Source organism: Dioscorea cayenensis, chromosome 9, assembly GCF_009730915.1.
Source record: "Dioscorea cayenensis subsp. rotundata cultivar TDr96_F1 chromosome 9, TDr96_F1_v2_PseudoChromosome.rev07_lg8_w22 25.fasta, whole genome shotgun sequence".
Lineage (NCBI taxonomy): Eukaryota > Viridiplantae > Streptophyta > Magnoliopsida > Dioscoreales > Dioscoreaceae > Dioscorea > Dioscorea cayenensis.
Window position 1 is genome coordinate 29,941,036 of NC_052479.1, and position 21,440 is coordinate 29,962,475.

Consider the following 21,440-nt stretch of genomic DNA (forward strand, 5'->3'; position numbering starts at 1 on the left):
CTAACTTAAAAAGGGCAACCTTGGCTTAGCAAATGCATGCAAAGGTTTAACCATGAAGAGGCTAAGTTCCTCCTCAGAGAGGTTCACCGGCTCTTCACCGGCGGGCAAGCTCCACGTGAACGCATGCAAAACCCTAGCCAACGAGCATGTCGTCATCATTGTCCCTAACGGTGCTCCCATGCACCCTCTTCGACGGCGGAGAGCGATATGAAACGGAGATCCGGCTCGCCTAACTCCACATTCTTCTCATTAAGGTGCTCGCTCGTGGGTTGAACCTCATTGGATCTTCCCAAACTTTAGGGTTCGGCCAAGCCCAACACGGCTTAGGAGGACCTGGCTGCCCTTGGGGATGAAGAAACCGGCGACGGTGGTGTTGGTGGTGGAGACGTGGGGGAGGTTGAAGGGGGCAAGGGGGTGGAGACGAAGGGCTTCACGGGCACATGCCTTTAGGTAAGGGAGGTTTGGGAAGTCAGACTCTTCGACGAGGCGGTTCGGGCCGATGACACTGTCTAGCTCTTCGATGGCTTTTCGGAGAATATCTGGCTGGTTGAGCATCTCAGCCATCGCCCATTCCACTGTGTTTGAAGGGTTGTCCACCGTTGCAAGGATGATCTCCTGCATGCACAACCATGCAGTGTTACATAAGCTTATTTTAGGGTTACGGTTAGGGTTTTAATTCTATGCATGTAATTTATAAATACTCCTTTATCAAATATTAAAGTTAGGATTAGGGTTTTTTACTTATATATTTAAGTACTCTTTTTATCAAATGCTTTTAATTTAGTGCTAGCTACGGTTTTTAATTATATGTGTATATATATATATATATCTAAATATTCATTTAGTACACCTTTAACTCTCAAATGTTTAATTTAGGGTTAGTATTCAATATTGTAATGTTCAATAACTTACTGTTTGAGTTTAGGATTAATGTTGGTGCCTATAGTTTAAGTTCTGTTTATCAATAGTGAGCCAATTATTAATTTACGTTTAGTTACATTTAGGGTTTTGCTTTTTCTAACAATAATTTTTGCATCAACAAATATACCCCTACATGACATGAGAGAATGAGCACATATTCATTAGTATTCGCATTTAAGTTAGTGTTCATATTTATAATTTATATAGTTTATAGTTTTGTTTTTAATTTAAAGATGTAGTTTTCACCATGAGTTATTTATACTTGTGTAAAGATTGAACTCACCGCAGCTTGAGCCTTAATCTCTTCCATGGTTAAGAGAGGTTTCCCTTTATCGTCTTTAAGAGAAATGAACACATCAAGGATGTCCTCTGGCTCATCATCAACACCTCCATCGCTTCTCCATCGTCGCATTCTTTCTTCGATGATAGGATCATGATACTTATTGATCACCTTTATCGCCTTCTTCATGATTTTCTCATGACCATCTATATCCAAAATTCTCAAACTCGGCATAAAATCTGATGCACAAAAGGCATAGATTAATGAGAGCACTGTGAATGCAGCCTCTACATGCTCTATCTCTTCCGGGCCGGGCCCTGGCCCTCCATCTTTCGCTCCCATTCCAAAATGCCGGCACCCAAAAATCATCCTCCTTATGATATTTCCACTATAATACCTTGAGAAATAAAATTAAAATGGGTAATTAATTATATATAGCTCATGTGATAATGAAGTCATAAAACTAGAGATATTAAATTATAATACTCCACTGTACTCAACATATATAAGACTAGTGATTTTTATATACTGAACATATAATCTTTACTAATAATAATATCAAATATTCACTCTCAAAAATATACTAAAAAGCACTAATCACATTTTTGATATTCACATAGTTTGTTATACTATAAGAAGATATCAATTATATTTCAACAATATATACCTAAGAGATTTTCGAACATCAATCACTTCATTAGCTTCACTTTGGTATTGAATACACCGAACAAGGTTATCGGCCTCCCTCAACCCGCATCTTCGCCATGCTTCGGAACCTTTTATGGTTCATCACCTCCGAGGCAATTACTCGGCGCATCTTCTTCCACTGATCACCCCACGGAGCAATGACAACAGAGAGGAAGCCCCTACCGGGTATTCGGTAGCCATTGTTATCGGCCGGGAGGCGAAGATGGCGTCATTCTTCTTTAAAAAAACTCACAGGCTAGCTCCGGTGAGTTAACAACAATGACATGGACATTTTCCTAGGCGAATGCAAGTAATATCCTTGCCTTCAGCTTTTTGGAGGATCCACCGGAAATGTGGTTTCCTCCAAAGCATCATCGGAAGACTTCCGACAATTGGTAAGGCTGCTGGACCAGGTGGTAAACGATGATCACCACCTCCACCATCTTTTTCATGCTCATTAGGTTTTTGTAAATGGTAGATAAGGAGGAAGAAGACGGCAGTGACTAGGAAGAGGACAGCTACCGGAAGAACTCCGGCGAGAATGCCTGAGGCAGTGGCTAAAAGAATGTGTGGCTGCCATTGAAAGAGATATATGAAACTAATGGCAATGTCTGACGATAAATAATGAAGTGTGTATTTATAGAGATTACAAGCTGGGGTTTTTAGAAGGATAATTCACATATGTTTTTTTCTTGCTGAGTGTATGAGCCAAATTTTATGCATTTATTTCATACCTAACATTTTAAAACTTCAAAATATCAAAATAAATAATATCATGGAGTATATTACAAGAGCATATCACAGTTAATTAATGTTATTAATGTTAATTTTTTAAATTTACATATATTTGGATTAAAAATTTATTTAAAAAAATTCGGGGAACTTCAACAAGTGAGTCGAGGGAACTAGGGGCATAGCCCAGCGTTACCCATCCATTTATTAGGTTTGAAAGGTTTTCGAGTTTAAGTCTGCATAACTCTTAATCATAAAAATCCACTTTATAGAAGTACATGTGAGGAGCGATTTTTCACTTCTCCATAAATTCGATTGTAGGAGGATTTATTTCAGGAGGTCTGCAGAAATCACGGCAGGCCTGCACTTACGTAATTTTATGTCCCTTGACTAATGAGTGCATATCACTTTATAAAAAAGTTACAAATAATTAATTAACAACCAAATTAATTTTTAATTCTATGATTAATTATAATGTACGTGTTCCAAGGCCAGAACAATAACATAGAGCATGTAACATATGGGGCTGTTGATTCGTTGAAAAAACACTTCAAACGTCCTTCAGCTTGTTCATCATTTTTCATATGGTTAATTATCAAAAGAATATATTCTTACTGGAATTAAATATTTGACAATACATGTTGGGTGATATCAAAATATTGGATTAAAACAGTGCCAATTTTTAGATGACGTCATTATTAATTTTAATTCATGAAAATGTGACAAGTGTTTGATGGTCATTTGCTATCATGTCAATTCAAACAGCCGACCTTAACCTGTACGACAATGACTTCAAATTTTAAAATATAAAAAAACATGATTAAGTGATGAATACTGATGGTCAAGTCAAACTTGAATACTGAACGCATCTTGAACCACAAAATATTCATATACAGTGTGGCCTTTGGTTTTGAGACAATTTGACAAGACTCGTGATTGTTTTGAGACAATTTATCAAATATAAAATGAACAAAACATTATTAATTAGTAAAGTTATTTTCATTGCTTGCACACATTGTACAATGGTTATTATGTAGAGTTTTTATTGAGAATTTAATAAAATAAATATTTATGCATATCATCAAGGACCGGAGATTATATAAAAAACCAAAACTAAAGACAAATTAAGAAGCTTCTTGGTTATTTACAAAGATTATTATTATTATTATTATTCTAATATTTGCCCTCTCTTGTTAATGAATTAGAACTTTTTGTCTTCATTGAGTGTAATCCTTTTCCTTTATCCTCTACCAAATAGACTTATTGTTTATTTAGGTCCATGTGAGATCTTTTTCTCTTTTATTATTATTATTATTATTATTATTATTATTAACAAACACATCACATGTCCAAGAAATGTAGCTTTCAATCCCTCTCTTAATTCTTTTTCATTAAATATTATTTTGAAATTAGTACGAAAAAAAACATATTCAACAAATTTTCAAATCAATAATTCACAAACTGTGTTAGGCCGAATAAGTCATGGAAAGTGACGGTTTAATTATATATAGGTATTGATGATAACTTTGTATAAAGACATAATTATATATATTTGACACCGACTTAATGTCAAATATTTAAATAATAATCTAACTTGTTTAATTTAGAAATAAATTATATAACTTTCTTTCCCTGTAAAGTTCCATGAAATATGCCTAATAATAAAACAAAGATAATATTAGTGAAAAAAAATATTCATATTGTAGTACAAGAGTATATACCACAATTATTTTAGTTATATTAGGAAATTGCAATCAAGAAAAATATTGTGGTTTATCCACTTTATTCAAAAAAAAAAAAAATATTTGTATTGCAATTATGCCTAAAAAAATTACATTCGAATCTTTTAAAAACAAATATAAATTATATAAAAATATTATGTGATATTAAAACAATTTTTTAAACTATAGACATAAAAAATCATTTAAAAATATCATGTGATATTATTCCCTCAAACAATTATGAGCTTGTAATAAAGTTGTCTAAACATTGTGACAATTAAATCTAACAATTTGAGTGGAAGCAAATATATAACAGATGAACCGAAGTATAAAAATTGTTTTTAATTAGCTTTAGTAAAACAAAACAAACTAAATTGAAGTAGTTAAAAATTTCATATGCTAATAAATTAAAGAAATAATATCTAGATGTGGAAAAAAATTGACATTAGAGTGGCCCAATGTTAGTGTGACATTGGATATTCTTTTAAACGTGGGAAAAACATTAAAAATAAAAAAATAAAAAAATCAATACACACAACATCATAATGTGAGCGACATGAAAAATTGACTTGAAAAGCAATTCCAATTTGATGAAGGGACATTCAATTGCCTTTTTTTTTTATTCATAAAAGGAATGCATGGAAGCATTAGTAATTTGATGTTTGTCTTTAAATTAATTATTATATTTGGTGGAACTTTTGAGCTCTTGTTTTTTTGATTCATTTGGAAATGAGTTCTTTATATTTTTGGTGTTAAAAAAAAACTATTATTATTTTTATATAAATAGTCTACAATATTGATTGATACCATGTGAAAATAACAAATTTTGTAAATAAAAATTATAATTTGTGGTGATGATTATGAAAACGTGGCCGGATATTTATAAAGCAAACTTTTTAATTATTGCCCTATGAAAGCAGACGTCAAAGTTGTTGTTTAGTAGATGTGAACTTAATAAGTGATTTTTTTTTTTAATTTTAGAATATTTAAAATTTTAAAGTAGCTTGTGATTTAATTAATGTTTTTTTTTAACTTAATAAGTGATTAAATTTAGGTAAATTTGTCAGTGGATTACTCCCTCCCTCTCTTTTTACTTATCACATTTACCTAATTCACTTCGATTAAAAAAATTAAATAAAATTAGTTGGTTACTTATATTTTATAAAAAAATTTATTACTTTTCAAAACTACCCATATTTAAAACCTCACTAGTAGAGTATATAATTTAATGTTTAGTTGATTGTGATTTATTGAAAATTGCACAAGTACATTAAATTAAAGGGTAAATTTGAAAAAAATTATTCAATACTGTATAAAAATTCTAATGTGATAAATAAAAAGGAACAGAAAAGAGCTCCAAAATGTGACAACTGAAAAAAAAACGGAGAGAGTATTATAAAAGCATTTCTTACATGTAAAATATTTAAAGGATATTTTATTAAAATTACTACACCCAAGTGATTTTTTTTATTTTTAAAAATATTTATATTGTACATATTTTAAACAATGTATTGACTCGTTCAGGGGGACAACCTAAGGCGTCTGCAGAATCTGTGGACCTTGATATAAATATATATTTATATTGTACATTTTTTTAAACAATATAATCACATTCTAATTACTTCAATTTTTTTAATAACAATAAATATTTCTCCACACCTAAAATAAAATTATCCCATATATTGGGCCATTAAACATCAACGTATGAAAAGCCCAATCTTGGGCCCTTTCAACATTGCCTCTCATATCACATATTTTATTAAAAAAAAAATCTTATTTTTGTACTCACGTAAATTTAATATGAAGAGTATTCAAGTAATTTATGTTATATAGTACATCATTAATAAATGTTAAGGATATTTAAGTTATATTTTACTTATATGTTATTTAACTAATTATAATAAACGAGGAGGGTATTTTGGGTATTCTATCCGTATGTCATTCTTGGTAACAAGGACAATTTTTTAATACATATATATATATATATATATATATATATATATATATATATATTCATAATTAGCGACTCAAATTTATTTAAATTTATTTACAAAAATGTTTTTTATATTAAAAAAAAGCTTTTTCCCATAAATATATGAAATCCTTTTAGACAATCATGTTTATCTTTCTCTAGTTTAAACTAAAATATCATTAGCGATTTTGAACTCAAATTAATATTGTTATTTTAATTATTTAAATAATATCGATAAAATTTATTTTTTTAAAAGAAGTTTTAGATATGCCACGGTAAGATTTGAACCATTGATCTTTAAAAATAGTTTTTGTTTTATATCTTTTTATTAATTATAATTATTGTAAATACTAAAAAAATTATAAATAATGTGAAATAAGAAATTTAAAAAAATAAAGTATTTCAAAATTTTGAAAAATATAAAGTGAGCAACATATTTTAAAATAGTAAAGTGGATGCAGGGTTATCTTCACATTCTGAGTAGTGGCGGTGTATTTAGGGGAAGGTTGAGGCGGTTTGTTTGCCTCGTTTTGTGCTTTTGTGGGTTGTGTATGTTTGTTCCACTTCTTGTGGTTGGGTTTTGTATGCTGTTTCTATTTTAATTTAAGTGGTTTATCCACCTTTTCAAAAAAAAAAAAATTGGATAATATATATGGGAAGCTATTATTAGATATTAATAATATAAGTGTTAAATCATAAGAATTAAAAAATTATATAAAAATAAAGTTACACATGTAACTTGAAAAAAAAAATCATAATTGGATTAAGAGGAAACATGAGGTGCGAATTGGGCCTGGCTGGCATGGCATGGGCCCGCTGCTGTTCGGGCATTGTGCGTGCTTAGGCCTCCAGGCTCGACCCGACTTCTATTCGTGCAAGGGCCAACACGGCCCACTGTACATTGGGCGTCGGCCTAGCCCGGGGTACAGCCCACGCCAGCTTAACTGGGGCTATACCAGGCTGGTCGGCCCGTTTTCTTTTTTAATTTAATTTTTAAATTAAATAAATTCAAAAAATACTTTTAAATACTAAAATTTAAGATTAAATTCTAAATAATTGTATATATAAATTTATTCATTATAAAAAATATACAAAGCATTTATATCAAATCTAGTAGAACCAAACTAAAAAAAACTAAACAAATTCTAAAATCCTGTTACCGTGTATGCTTGGGCCAGCACGGTCTGATGCGAGCCATGGGCCACGCCGGCAAGCGGGCCACAAATCCCTAGCCCAACACGGCCCATGGATCTGGGTCGTACCAAGCCCGGCCCATCACTACAGTGACATGCTCGGGCTAGGCACAACCCAAGTTGTGCTGGGCCGTGCCAGGCCTGAGCCACCGACAAGACCCAGTTTGCACCTCTACATATAATAAAAGGAAAAAAAGACACTATAATTAGGTAAAGTTATAATATGAAAAATATCTTTTTGCATGCATTCATCATATGATCATAAGGTATCATGACATAGCTTAAGTATTATTATAATTTTAACATTCTTAGTTTCTTACTCAAATAAAAAACACAAATATAAGAGATATAAAAACATTGCAAGAAAATAATTATATATATATATATATATATAAGACATATGCGGACATTTGCAAAGGAAAAAAAAAACAAAAGGATGGGTGGGGGTTAGGTTTAGGGTTTAGAGAAAGAGGGGGTGAGCCATTAGATGGTCATCTAAGGACCCCAAGCAGAAGACGCCCTGAGATGATGGTGGTCTAATATAATATATATATCTCTAAACTAACTTAGAAAGTACAACCTTGAGTTAGCGAGTGCATGCAAAGGTTTAGCCATAAAGAGACTATGTTCCTCTTCAGAGAGGTTCACCAGCTCTTCACCGGCGGGCAAGGTCCACGTAAATGCATGCAAAACCCTAGCCAACAGCATGTACGTCATCATCGTCCCTAACTGCGCTCCTATGCATCCTCTCCGGCCAGCGGAGAACGATATGAAACGGAGATCTGTCTCAGCTAGCTCCACATTCTTCTCAATAAGGTGCCTGTCAGGGTTGAACCTCATTGGATCTTCCCAAACTTTAGGGTTCCGGCCAAGTCCTACACGGCTTAGGAGGACCTGGCTGCCCTTGGGAATGAAGAATCCAGCGACAGTGGTGTCGGTGAAGGAGACGTGGGGTAGGTTGAAGGGGGCAACGGGGTGAAGGCGAAGGGCTTCACGGGCACATGCCTTTAGGTAGGGGAGGTTTGGGAAGTCAGACTCTTCGACTAGGCGGTGAGGGCCGACGACATGGTTGAGCTCGTCGATTGCTTTCCGGAGAATGTCTGGCTGGTTGAGCATCTCAGCCATCACCCATTCCACTGTGTTTGAGGGGTTGTCCACTGTTGCAAAGATGAGTTCCTGTATGCAGAGCCATGCACGTAACAGGAGCTTATTTTTTTGGTTAGGGTAATTAGGGTTTAAGTTCCATGTATAGAAGCACTCCTTAATTTATTATAAGTGTTTAATTTAGGATTAGAGTTTTTACTTGTACATATATATATATATATATATATGTATAAGTAATCTTATATCAAATGTTTAATTAATTAGGTTAGGGGTTTAATTATGTATACATATATAAGGGCCAGAGTTTTGAATTCTATATATATGTTTGCATGTGTATAAGACTATAAGTACACCTTTTACAAATGTTTACTTTGGCATTAAGGTCAAATTGTATAGTGTTTAATTAATTAATTAATTATAGTGCTTGAGTTTAGGATCTGGGTTAGTGTTTATATATAGTTTAAGTTTTTGTTTATAGATGAGCCTATATATTTGTGTTTAGTTAGGTTTAGAGTTTTTTCAGAAATTTTTTTGTAAATTTTATAGAAAAAAAATTTAATGATTCCAAAAATTCTGATAGAATCATGTGCTTAAAAAATAAAATAATATATGAAAACAAACTCACGGCAGCTTGAGCTTTAATCTCTTCCATGGTCAAGAGAGGCTTCCCTTTATCATCTTTGAGAGAAATGAACACATCAAGGATATCCTCCGGCTCATCATCAACACCACCATCGGTCCTCCATCGTCGCATTCTTTCTTCGATGATAGGATCATGATACTTATTGATCACTTTTATCGCCTTTTTCATTACTCTTTCATGACCATCTATATCCAAAGTTCTCAAACTTGGCATGAAATCTGATGCACAAAAGGCATAGATCAATGAGAGCACTGTGAATGCAGCCTCTACATGCTCTATCTCTTCCGGGCCGGGCCCTGGCCCTCCATCTTTCGCTCCCATTCCAAAATGCCGACACCCAAAAATCATCCTCCTTATGATATTTCCACTATAATACCTTGAGAAATAAAATTAAAATGGCTCATGTGATAATGGAGTCATAAATAGAGAGGAACTGATAAGAAGAAAAATAAAATAAAAATACTTCACTGTACTTAACACAAGACTAGTAATACTAAATATAAAATCTTAACTAATTAATAATACTTTATCTGGAAGTACTTTCACAAAATTACACTTGATCATTCAAATCTTTGGCCGACCTCGCTCATTTATATATTACCCCCAATGGACAGTGGTAGTACTACTTCTCTGCTAGTGGTTTTTTATGATGGAATGAATCTAGCTAGGAAATAATCTTCATGGTTCCTTCTTCAAAAGAATGGCTAGATTTCATTTTGGAGTGAGAGCTAGTTGGTAAACAAAAAGGGTATTTGGCAGGACACGGATTGGGTGACATCCGTTCAATTATCACCACCAGGTTTAGGCTTTCAGGAAACAAGAGAAAGCTCAGAAGCAAGATGGAGAATGAGAAAGCTAGAGTAACTTAAAGAGCATCTAGGGTTTTCTGCTGAGAGTTTTATAAGGTTAGAGATAATCAATGGTTATAAAAGGATATGTTGGGGAAGATCAATAGTTCAAGGAAAATGAAGTCATCTCACTTGGTTCCAGAACAAAGTTATTCCCTGGTCTTCCCCTATCATAATCTATACGTATCCCCTAATCATAACATAAAAAAAAATAACGACATCATATGGGAACACGTGTTAGGCTGTGATAGGGAAGGACTAGGGAATAACCTGATTCTATAACCAGGCAATATGACTTCAAGAAAAATATGACCATTGAGAGCTGGTCTAGTACTGATCAGCGCACACACATGTGTTGTAAAACCAAGCTTAATCTCTCTAAAAACACTTTTAAAGATAATAGAACAAGAAGTGTATATAAGGTGGAGAAAACTCTTCTTATTACCAGATATAGGACTAAATTATTCTTATACTAGAGTTGGGTGCATAAGATCATGTGGTCTCGGGTTGGCCCATATCGAACAATTTTGGCTATATAATAAGACTTAGTTATATTTTGATGTTTATATAGTTCTTTTAAGACATATATGAAGATAACAAATATATATTTCAATAATACCTAAGAGCCTTTCTAACATCGATCACTTCACTAGCTTTACTTTGATATAGAATGTACCGAACAAGGTTATCAGCCTCCTCGCCGCGTAATTTCGCCATGCTTTGGAATCTTTTATGGTTGATAACCTCTGAGGCAATCACTCGGCGCATCTTCTTCCACTGATCACCCCATGGAGCAATGACAGCAGAGAGGAAACCCCTACCAGAGTATTCGGTAGCCATTGTTATCGGCCGGGAGGCGAAGATAGCGTCATTCTTCTTTAAAAACTCACGGGCAAGCTCCGGCGAGTTAACAACAATAACATGGACATTTCCTAGGCGAATGCAGGTAATGTCCTTGTCTTCAGCTTTTTGGAGTACCCATCGGAAACGTGGTTTCCTCCAAAGCATCATTGGAAGACTTCCAACAATCGGTAAGGCTACTGGACCAGGTGGTAAACGACCACCGCGGCTTTCTTTATTGTGATTTGTAGAGAAGAAAGAAGAAGATGGCAATGACGAGGAAGAGGAAAACAACCGGGAGAACTCCTGCAAGAATGGCTAAGGCGGTAGCTAAAGGATAGGTGACTGCCATTGAAGAGATCAAAAGAATCTATTTGCAATGTTGGAGGTTATAAAATTATGAGGGTGCATATTTTTTTATATTGAGTTGCTGGCTTAGGGTTTTTGAAAAAGATAATTAAGTTAGTTAATTATGAATAAATTAATTAAAGATCATTTTCAACTCAGATATGAACCATATACATACATTTTGATATGGTTCACATATGTTTTTGCTTGTTGATTTTTATAAGTCAAATATTATTTATTTATTTAGTTCACACTGAAATATTTTTTAAACTTCAACTATCAAAAATGGATATATAATATCCTGAAGTCTTCGAGTGGCGGATCGCATATATGGTGCACTTCAATTAATACATTCAAATGGCATGCATATCCCACATGTTGCATGTGGGACTACAAATTAAAGAGGTACTTGTTCAAATATACTTCATATATTAATGCTTGCCCATCTCCGTGTATGATTAAAAAAAGACTTGGATGAACAAATAATTAAGAAAGACTTGCGGATCACTCAAGAAACAAAAAATAATTAACAAATATTTATTTATTTATTTTTCATATAAAAATGACAAATGTTATCAAGATACAATTGCATGTATAGATTTGTACCATAGCTTATCGATTAATTCGGATGCATTATAAGTGATAAATGATTAAGAAATGGCTTATGAGAACTATATATGGGTAGATTAGTTTTATCTTATTAATTTTCTTCTATATTATGAGAATCATTAATTGGCTTAATTTTTTTTTTACATTCTTTTTTTTATTAATTTATGAATATAAATACTTGGCAGTAATTATTTTTCATAGTTTCATAATTGAATCAATAATTGGCACATACCCTGGAATTGTAGCTTTCCATCACTGGTCCTAATTAATTTTCATATTTTCATTATTTAAAATAATAGAGAAAGAAAAGAAGTTAAATGTTATTTTTAAATTAGTTTTTAAAAAAGCGACTCATTTTCAAATCAATAATTCAAAGCCTAGTTCATGCGAAGTGACGCTTTAATTATATATTTGTACTTGTGAATCTGTGATACCCCTCTATAAAGACATAATTATATATAGTGGAAATTGCCAAAATAACCCCCTAAGTTTCTAATATTTCCAAAAACACCCCATTAATTTGGGAATCCCTAAAAACCCCTTCCTTTTAAATACAATGAATTTGAAACCCCTCAAGCATTTAATGGAGTTAGTTTTAAATTTTTTGGACGAAATTATCCCTTGCATGGGAAGTTGTGACAAGTGAGACGTGGTTTGACCATAACACCCTTTGGACATCTTCTGTAGGATTGGACCACTGCCTCGAAGAAGAACTCCCACTCAACTCTTTGACATTTCATTAGTTTGCGCTCCAAGGTATTGATACGAGGTGGATGCCGTTGAAGATGTTGTGCAGTTTCCTTTTGTTTTGATATTCTGTAGGTTTCTTTTTAGTTTGATTTCCAAAGAATTCTATTAGAAAGAGAATTTTTTCGGTTTCATGGTGTGATTATTGGATGATCTTGTAGTTTGTAGGAAGATTTTTCGGCAAGAGTTTTGTTTGTTTTTCATTTTCGTTTGTGTACATAATCAAAAGCGATAATATTGTGTTGAAGGAGATTTTTCGATTGTTTTGCAATTTCATTGTGATGTCCGACTCGATCCACATTTGTCTAGGACGGCCAGGTTTAATTTTGAATGTAAATATTGTTATTTCTTTTTAACTATCGATTGTTCTATTTAAGTTTCAAAGTTCATGTTTAAATATCAATGTTTCCGTTTAACTATAACAGTTTCTATTTAAATTTCATCATTTCTTTTTAAATTTGCGTTTGTTTATGAAAACGATTTTCATAAATAACGAGCAAAATGTCTGATAATATCACGATAGTTTGTGGCGAAACATATGTAACGAATATGAGTTATCATTTATGCTTAGTTGGCGATAGTTTTCTTTGCAAGATCTACGATTGTGTCGCACTCGTGGTAGTGAAATGAGTTTTTTTAAATGATTAGCGCCTTCAAAAGCGTTGTCCGACATGCAATGACAAAACTTCAAAAATGATCTAACGAGTAAGGAAGGCCTACTAAATCGTCGGGGGTGGCCTTGAGGGTGGAGACGGATCAGCTCGTAGAATCCGAATACCTACTAAAATCATTTCTGTTTTAAAGCTGAGGCTGGATATATTTAAAGCGAGACATAACATTTTAAGCAGGAGACTTAATAAATTTAAAGCGGAAACATTTAAGCTTAAACAAAAAGCGTATAATTTTAAGCGAAACAAGGACATGACAATAATAGTTGAGAAAAAACATAAGTTTTAAGCAAAAACTAGGATAATTAATCAATAATTAACTTATACAACTATGTTTATGTTTAAATATCATTGTTTCATTTTAAATTTGGGTTTGTTTATGAAAAGCGATTTTTCATAAATAACGAGCAAAATGTCTGATAATATCACGATAGTTTGTAGCGAAACATATGTAGCGAATATAAGTTATCATTTATGCTTAGTTGGTGATAGTTTCTTTGCAAGATCTACGATTGTGTCACTGTCTCAGTGGTAGTGAAATGAGTTTTTAAATGATTAAGCGCCTTCAAAAAGCGTTGTCCGACGTGCAATGACAAAACTTGAAAATGATTTAATGAGTAAGGAAGGCCTACTAAATCGTCAGGGTGGCCTTGAGGTTTGACGGATACGCTCGTAGAATCCGAATACCTACTAAAATCATTTCTGTTTAAAGCTGGGCTGGATATATTTAAGCAGAGACTTGATAAATTTAAGCGGAAACATTTAAGCTTAAACAAAAAGCGTATAATTTTAAGCGGAAACAAGGGACATGACAATAATAGTTGAGAAAAAACATAAGTTTTAAGCAAAAACTAGGATAATTAATCAATAATTAACTTATACAACTATGTTTATGTTTAAATATCATTGTTTCATTTTAAATTTGGGTTTTGTTTATGAAAAGCGATTTTTCATAAATAACGAGCAAAAATGTACAATAATATGTGATAGTTTGTGGCAAACATATGTAGCGAATATAAGTTATCATTTATGCTTAGTTGGCGATAGTTTCTTTCTGCAAGATCTACGATTGTGTCGCACTCGTGGTAGTGAAATGAGTTTTTTTAAATGATTAGCGCCTTCAAAGCGTTGTCCGACATGCGATGACAAAACTTCAAAATGATCCGACGAGTAAGGAAGGCCTACTAAATCGTCGGGAGTGGCCTTGAGGTGGGGACCCGAATACGCTCGTAGAATCCGAATACCTACTAAAATCTTTTCTGTTTAAAAGCGAAATTGGATATATTTAAACGAAACTTGATAATTTTTAAAGCGGAAACATTTATGTTTAAACAAAAAGCGTATAATTTTAAGCGGAAGCAGGGGACAGGACAAGGATAAAAAAGTCTTCCAAAGTTTGTTTTCGAGAAAATAAAAAGAAATGTAAAAAAATGTTAGACATGATGTGATTGGGACGTTTTTTCCCACCATTTTTAAGAGCAATGATGGAATTTCACAACATGGACCCAATCCAAGTGACCTACAAGGGGTAAAAAGGAAGTAAAATGATAAAAGAAGGGTTGTCCGTGGTATTCATAACTTGCAGGGGTTGTTTGGAAAATTTTAAACAGTGTAGGGGGTAAATAGTAATTTTCCCTTATATATATTGACTTAGAATAAAATACTAAAATCTTAATATAATTGGTTAAATTTAAAAATCACTATCAAAGGTGTTTGGTATTGAAATTAATCAAATATTTCTGAGAATATAATAGAGTGAATGTGTTATTTCCATGTTAGCATGAAATTTATAAAATTATTCATAGGAATAATATATTCCTTGGTATATATTATTCTCATAACTGATGACTTTCTATATTCCCATGGGGTTAAGTATAAAATATTCCCAAGGCGTAAAAATAAACTAATATGAATAAAATAACAAAAAAACACTTCTAATTTCTATTCCCACTTCACATCCTCTTTGATTATATGGCATTGGACCTTTATATTTTATATTTTAACTACTTTTGCTTATTTTTCTTAAATCATGACTTGGTTTATAATAATAGATTTATTTTTTTGTCTATTGTTGAATCTTTTTCACGAGTTCAATAAATAATTTGATAAGTGAATAATTTTTTTCCCCCATGTTTAAGAATGTGGTTAGTCAACATATTAACTAATCTATTATGATAATTTGGATCGGATTTTTATAGTTTTTTTCTTATGTAATATCTCGAAGGGACATGAGTATGAAAAAAATTCAAGAATCACTTTTTGTATGAGGGGCCACTGTGTTTAAAGTTTAGTTAATTATGTAGTATTTAATCATTTTAGACGATGCTATCAATTTGAGTGAATTAATTTATTTTTGGTAATATTGTGTTTATGGGTTATTTTAATAAAATTATTTACATTTTTGGAAATCTCGAATCTAAATAAAAAAAGGGAATAGAATAATTTTTTTGTATTAATAGCGTATTCCCGGGGCATATTTTTTTGTAAATCAAACAAAAAAACAAATTCCTGAATTTATTATTTTTCGAGGAATCTATATTCATGAGAATTCACATTCATAAAAGGAATATTCAATCCCAAACACCCTCTTAAGTTTAATCGGTCAAACATGGCTAGCTAATAATACAAAGTACAAACCAGTGAAAAAGTGGCATTTTTTTTCCGGTTATTTTAACTTTCTTATTAAGCTATATATATCGTAATTGAAGCAAATTGGAATAAATTAAGATTTAACTGATAATAAAGTGGTCATAAAGATTCAACATGATTTAAATATTGATAATAAAAAAAATCAATACACACAAATCAATATTTTAGTGACATAAAAAATAACTGAAAAACCACTAGTATGCCTAATTCTAGTATTAATAATTCAATGATAACTCACCATAAAGTACATAAAAAAATCTTACTCTCGCAGTTCTGAACACCCACTGTATACTAGGGCCCATTACTATTTATTGGTCTTAATATAGATCTTTTGTGAGAAGAATAATATTTCTTACCCTTTACAATTATATGGTAAGAGACTTATTTTTAAGAGGTCGTTAAATCACTGTAGTAAAAGCGCATCTTTGTATTTGCTTGTTCTTTTTGACGAGACTTTTGTTACCTTTATAAATTTTTTTCTTTTTAAAATTGACATGCAATGCAATTCCAATTTGATTAAGAGAAATTTAATTACCATTTTCAATAAAAGGCCATGCACATGAGCATTACTAATTTGTTGTTTGTCTTTAAATAAATTATAAAGTTTGGCAGAAAATTTGTGTGCTTGTTTTTATTCATTTTGACATGTATTCTTTACATTTTGGACCAAAAAAAAATAATTATTTTAAATAAATAACCTACATATTAATTGATAGGACATGAAAATAAAAAATTTTGTGAACAATAATTATATAAAAGTATAAATTTTGGTGATGATATTTTTGGTAAATATAAATTGGTTCATTTAGATTAATTTAGAATGTATTTTTTAATAAGTAAAGTTTCTCTTATAATTAAATTTAGTGAACCTGTGTTGATGGATTAATATCATAGAAGAATTTCTTACCTCCCAATAATGTAAAGAGTATTTTGGTAACAATTATTATACTCAAATATTTATTTTTTATACTTGTCAAAAAGCGTTTTTTTTTTTAACATGATGTAGTTTAAAAAAAATCAGTAAAGCTTCTAAAAAAAATAATCTTTTTGAACAGATTTAGTTTTTTTCCAAATAAATAATCACATTCTACTTACTTAAAATGTTTCTTTTTTAATAAAAATAAGTAGATTTCTTTCCTCATAAAATTAATAAATAAATAAGTAGACCCATAGTCGACCCATTAAATGTAAATTATATGGACTTGGGGAAAGCCCAATCATTGGCCTATTAACCATAGCGTCCATATATATATATATATATATATATATGAAGGATGTGAGAGAGTGTGTGTGGAGGAACTAGAAACAAAATGAAGGAGGTGCTAACTTTAGATTAAAAAAACTATAAATATTTAACAAAATTTACATGTCATTAACCCTAAAAAGATATTGCAAACTAATACAAATTTTCTCAAAACCAAACTATTTTTTAATTTTAAAAATATATCTAGTCAAATTATCACCTCTAATAATTAAAAATTTAACTTAAAAGAAAAAATTTAAAATTTGTGAAATAAAACCTAACTCAAAGTTTTTTTAACTTTTTGTTTAGAAAAAAACTTAAACATCAATAAACAAAGTAAAGAAAAGTATATTGCATTCAATCTTCTATGTTAATTATAAACAAGTTCAGCCCAACAATCATTAACAAATTGGTCATTGTTATAAAATTATATTATAATCCAATAAATAAATAAATAAATTTACAAATTAGCGAGAGTTATTCAATTTTTTGGTTCCCTCAACTTCTCCCTTCTCCGCTATAATCATCAGTCCAATTGATTTTATATCTCGGCAGCCCTCAGGGCTTAAATAATAAGAAATTAAAGGAATAAATTAAGAAAATTTTGTTTGAAGAACTAAAATAAAAAATCAAAAGGGCCTAACAATATATTTTAACAAATATTTTTTTCTAAAAAGTGTAGTTTTTTTAATATTTTTATATACTTGATTTATATAAAAAGCATATTTTACAAAAAATATATATATATATATATTGAAGTAAGCAACTTAATAAAAAAATAATGCAAGCAAATAGTAAATGAAAAGCAATGTAATTGAAATACTAACAAAATAATTATAAATTAAACAATATTATGGTCATGATCAAGTTAGCTTTGCCTATATATAGTAAATAAATAAAAAAATAATAGTATGAATTCATCTTTACTAACAAATTTTATGGGGAGAAACATAATGTATATATATAGTAACTGATAATCAATAATATATAACACCTAAATTATTGTTAATTATCAGTATCTTAATTAATACATATCCAAATAAACTTGGATTAATCATTTATAAGTCTTAGTTAATACTTAATATATACTTTATGTTTGTATGCAGTTTCATTAACTATATAAAAAATAAAATTACACATGTACCGATGAAATTAAAAATAATCTTTTGAAAAACATAAATATTGCATTAAGAAGAAATACAAACATAGAATGAAAGGAAAAAAATTATTAGGTAAAAATTAACAAAATGTTTGAAACATTTTGCCATCATGACATATATAGCTCAAGCATTAATATTATAAGTTTAACATTCTTACTGAAACAAAACACACAAACATAAAGTACATAAAAACATTGCAAGAAAATAGTTATATATACATATATATATATATATATAAACTAACTTAAAAAGGGCAACCTTGGCTTAGCAAATGCATGCAAAGGTTTAACCATGAAGAGGCTAAGTTCCTCCTCAGAGAGGTTCACCGGCTCTTCACCGGCGGGCAAGCTCCACGTGAACGCATGCAAAACCCTAGCCAACAGCATGTACGTCATCATTGTCCCTAACGGTGCTCCCATGCACCCTCTTCGGCCGGCGGAGAACGATATGAAACGGAGATCCGGCTCGACCAACTCCACATTCTTCTCATTAAAGGTGCACTCGTGGTTGAACCTCATTGGATCTTCCCAAACTTTAGGGTTCCGCCAAGCCCAACACGGCTTTAGGAGGACCTGGCGCCCTTTGGGGATGAAGAAACCGGCGACAGTGGTGTTGGTGGTGGAGACGTGGGGAGGTTGAAGGGGCAAGGGGTGGAGACGAAGGGCTTCACGGGCACATGCCTTTAGGTAAGGGAGGTTTGGGAAGTCGGACTCTTGACGAGGCGGTTCGGGCCGATGACACGTCTAGCTCTTCGATGGCTTTTTCGGAGAATATCTCGGCTGGTTGAGCATCTCGACCCATCGCCCATTCCATCGTGTTTGAAGGGTTGTCCACCGTTGCAGGATGATCTCCTGCATGCACAACCATGCGAGTGTTACATAAGCTTATTTTAGGGTTACGGTTAGGGTTTTAATTCTATGCATGTAATTTATAAATACTCCTTTATCAAATATTAAAGTTAGGATTAGGGTTTTTTACTTATATATTTAAGTACTCTTTTATCAAATGCTTTAATTTAGTGCTAGCTACGGTTTTAATTATATGTGTATATATATATATATATCTAAATATTCATTTAGTACACCTTTAACTCTCAAATGTTTAATTTAGGGTTAGTATTCAATATTGTAATGTTCAATAACTTACTGTTTGAGTTTAGGATTAATGTTGGTGCCTATAGTTTAAGTTCTGTTTATCAATAGTGAGCCAATTATTAATTTACGTTTAGTTACATTTAGGGTTTTGCTTTTCTAACAATAATTTTGCATCAACAAATATACCCTACATGACATGAGAGAATGAGCACATATTCATTAGTATTCGCATTTAAGTTAGTGTTCATATTTATAATTTATATAGTTTATAGTTTTGTTTTTAATTTAAAGATGTAGTTTTCACCATGAGTTATTTATACTTGTGTAAAGATTGAACTCACCGCAGCTTGAGCCTTAATCTCTTCCATGGTTAAGAGAGGTTTCCCTTTATCGTCTTTAAGAGAAATGAACACATCAAGGATGTCCTCTGGCTCATCATCAACACCTCCATCGCTTCTCCATCGTCGCATTCTTTCTTCGATGATAGGATCATGATACTTATTGATCACCTTTATCGCCTTCTTCATGATTTTCTCATGACCATCTATATCCAAAATTCTCAAACTCGGCATAAAATCTGATGCACAAAAGGCATAGATTAATGAGAGCACTGTGAATGCAGCCTCTACATGCTCTATCTCTTCCGGGCCGGGCCCTGGCCCTCCATCTTTCGCTCCCATTCCAAAATGCCGGCACCCAAAAATCATCCTCCTTATGATATTTCCACTATAATACCTTGAGAAATAAAATTAAAATGGGTAATTAATTATATATAGCTCATGTGATAATGAAGTCATAAATAGAGATATTAAATTATAATACTCCACTGTACTCAACATATATAAGACTAGTGATTTTATATACTGAACATATAATCTTTACTAATAATAATATCAAATATTCACTCTCAAAATATACTAAAAGCACTAATCACATTTTGATATTCACATAGTTTGTTATACTATAAGAAGATATCAATTATATTTCAACAATATATACCTAAGAGATTTTCGAACATCAATCACTTCATTAGCTTCACTTTGGTATTGAATACACCGAACAAGGTTATCGGCCTCCTCAACCCGCATCTTCGCCATGCTTCGGAACCTTTTATGGTTCATCACCTCCGAGGCAATTACTCGGCGCATCTTCTTCCACTGATCACCCCACGGAGCAATGACGACAGAGAGGAAGCCCCTACCGGAGTATTCGGTAGCCATTGTTATCGGCCGGGAGGCGAAGATGGCGTCATTCTTCTTTAAAAACTCACAGGCTAGCTCCGGTGAGTTAACAACAATGACATGGACATTTCCTAGGCGAATGCAAGTAATATCCTTGCCTTCAGCTTTTTGGAGGATCCACCGGAAATGTGGTTTCCTCCAAAGCATCATCGGAAGACTTCCGACAATTGGTAAGGCTGCTGGACCAGGTGGTAAACGATGATCACCACCTCCACCATCTTTTTCATGCTCATTAGGGATTTGTAAATGATAGATAAGGAGGAAGAAGACGGCAGTGACTAGGAAGAGGACAGCTACCGGAAGAACTCCGGCGAGAATGCCTGAGGCAGTGGCTAAAGAATATGTGGCTGCCATTGAAAAGATATATGAAACTAATGGCAATGTCTGACGATAAGAAATGAGGTGTGTATTTATAGAGATTACAAGCTGAGGTTTTAGAAGGATAATTCACATATGTTTTTCTTGCCGAGTGTATGAGTCAAATTTTATGCATTTATTTCATAATTAACATTTTAAAACTTCAAAATATCAAAATAAATAATATCATGGAGTTTATTACAAGAGCATATTACAGTTAATTAATGTTATTAATGTTAATTTTTAAAATCTACATATATTTGGATTAAAATTTATTTAAAAAATTCAGGAACTTCAACAAGTGAGTCAGAGGGAACTAGGGCATAGCCCAACGTTACTCCATCCATTATTAGGTTTGAAAGATTTCGAGTTTAGTCTCATAA

At 32.1% G+C, this 21,440-nt stretch overlaps 1 protein-coding gene and 1 pseudogene across 1 annotated transcript; both read right to left on the reverse strand.

Moving 5' to 3' along the window:
* On the reverse strand, positions 1-7,560 carry LOC120268675 (annotated as a pseudogene).
* A 507-nt stretch (positions 7,561-8,067) lies between these two features.
* LOC120268676 (phenylalanine N-monooxygenase-like) lies at positions 8,068-21,054 on the reverse strand. Its single transcript, XM_039275970.1, has 5 exons — positions 20,459-21,054; positions 19,801-20,194; positions 10,721-11,247; positions 9,236-9,629; positions 8,068-8,682 (listed from the first exon to the last, which is right to left on the reverse strand). The coding sequence occupies exons 1-5, from the start codon at positions 21,052-21,054 to the stop codon at positions 8,068-8,070; spliced, it is 2,526 nt and encodes an 841-aa protein (XP_039131904.1).
* Positions 21,055-21,440: the final 386 nt, after the last annotated feature.

Coding starts and splice junctions, on each gene's coding strand:
- LOC120268676 (XM_039275970.1), bottom strand. CDS start 21,054: ATGGCAGCCACATATTCTTTAGCCACTGCCTCAGGCATTCTCGCCGGA. Junction 20,195..20,458: donor GATGTTCGAAAATCTCTTAG/GTATATATTGTT, acceptor TTATTTCTCAAG/GTATTATAGTGGAAATATCA. Junction 11,248..19,800: donor AGATTAAGGCTCAAGCTGCG/GTGAGTTCAATC, acceptor CCATTCTTGCAG/GAGTTCTCCCGGTTGTTTTC.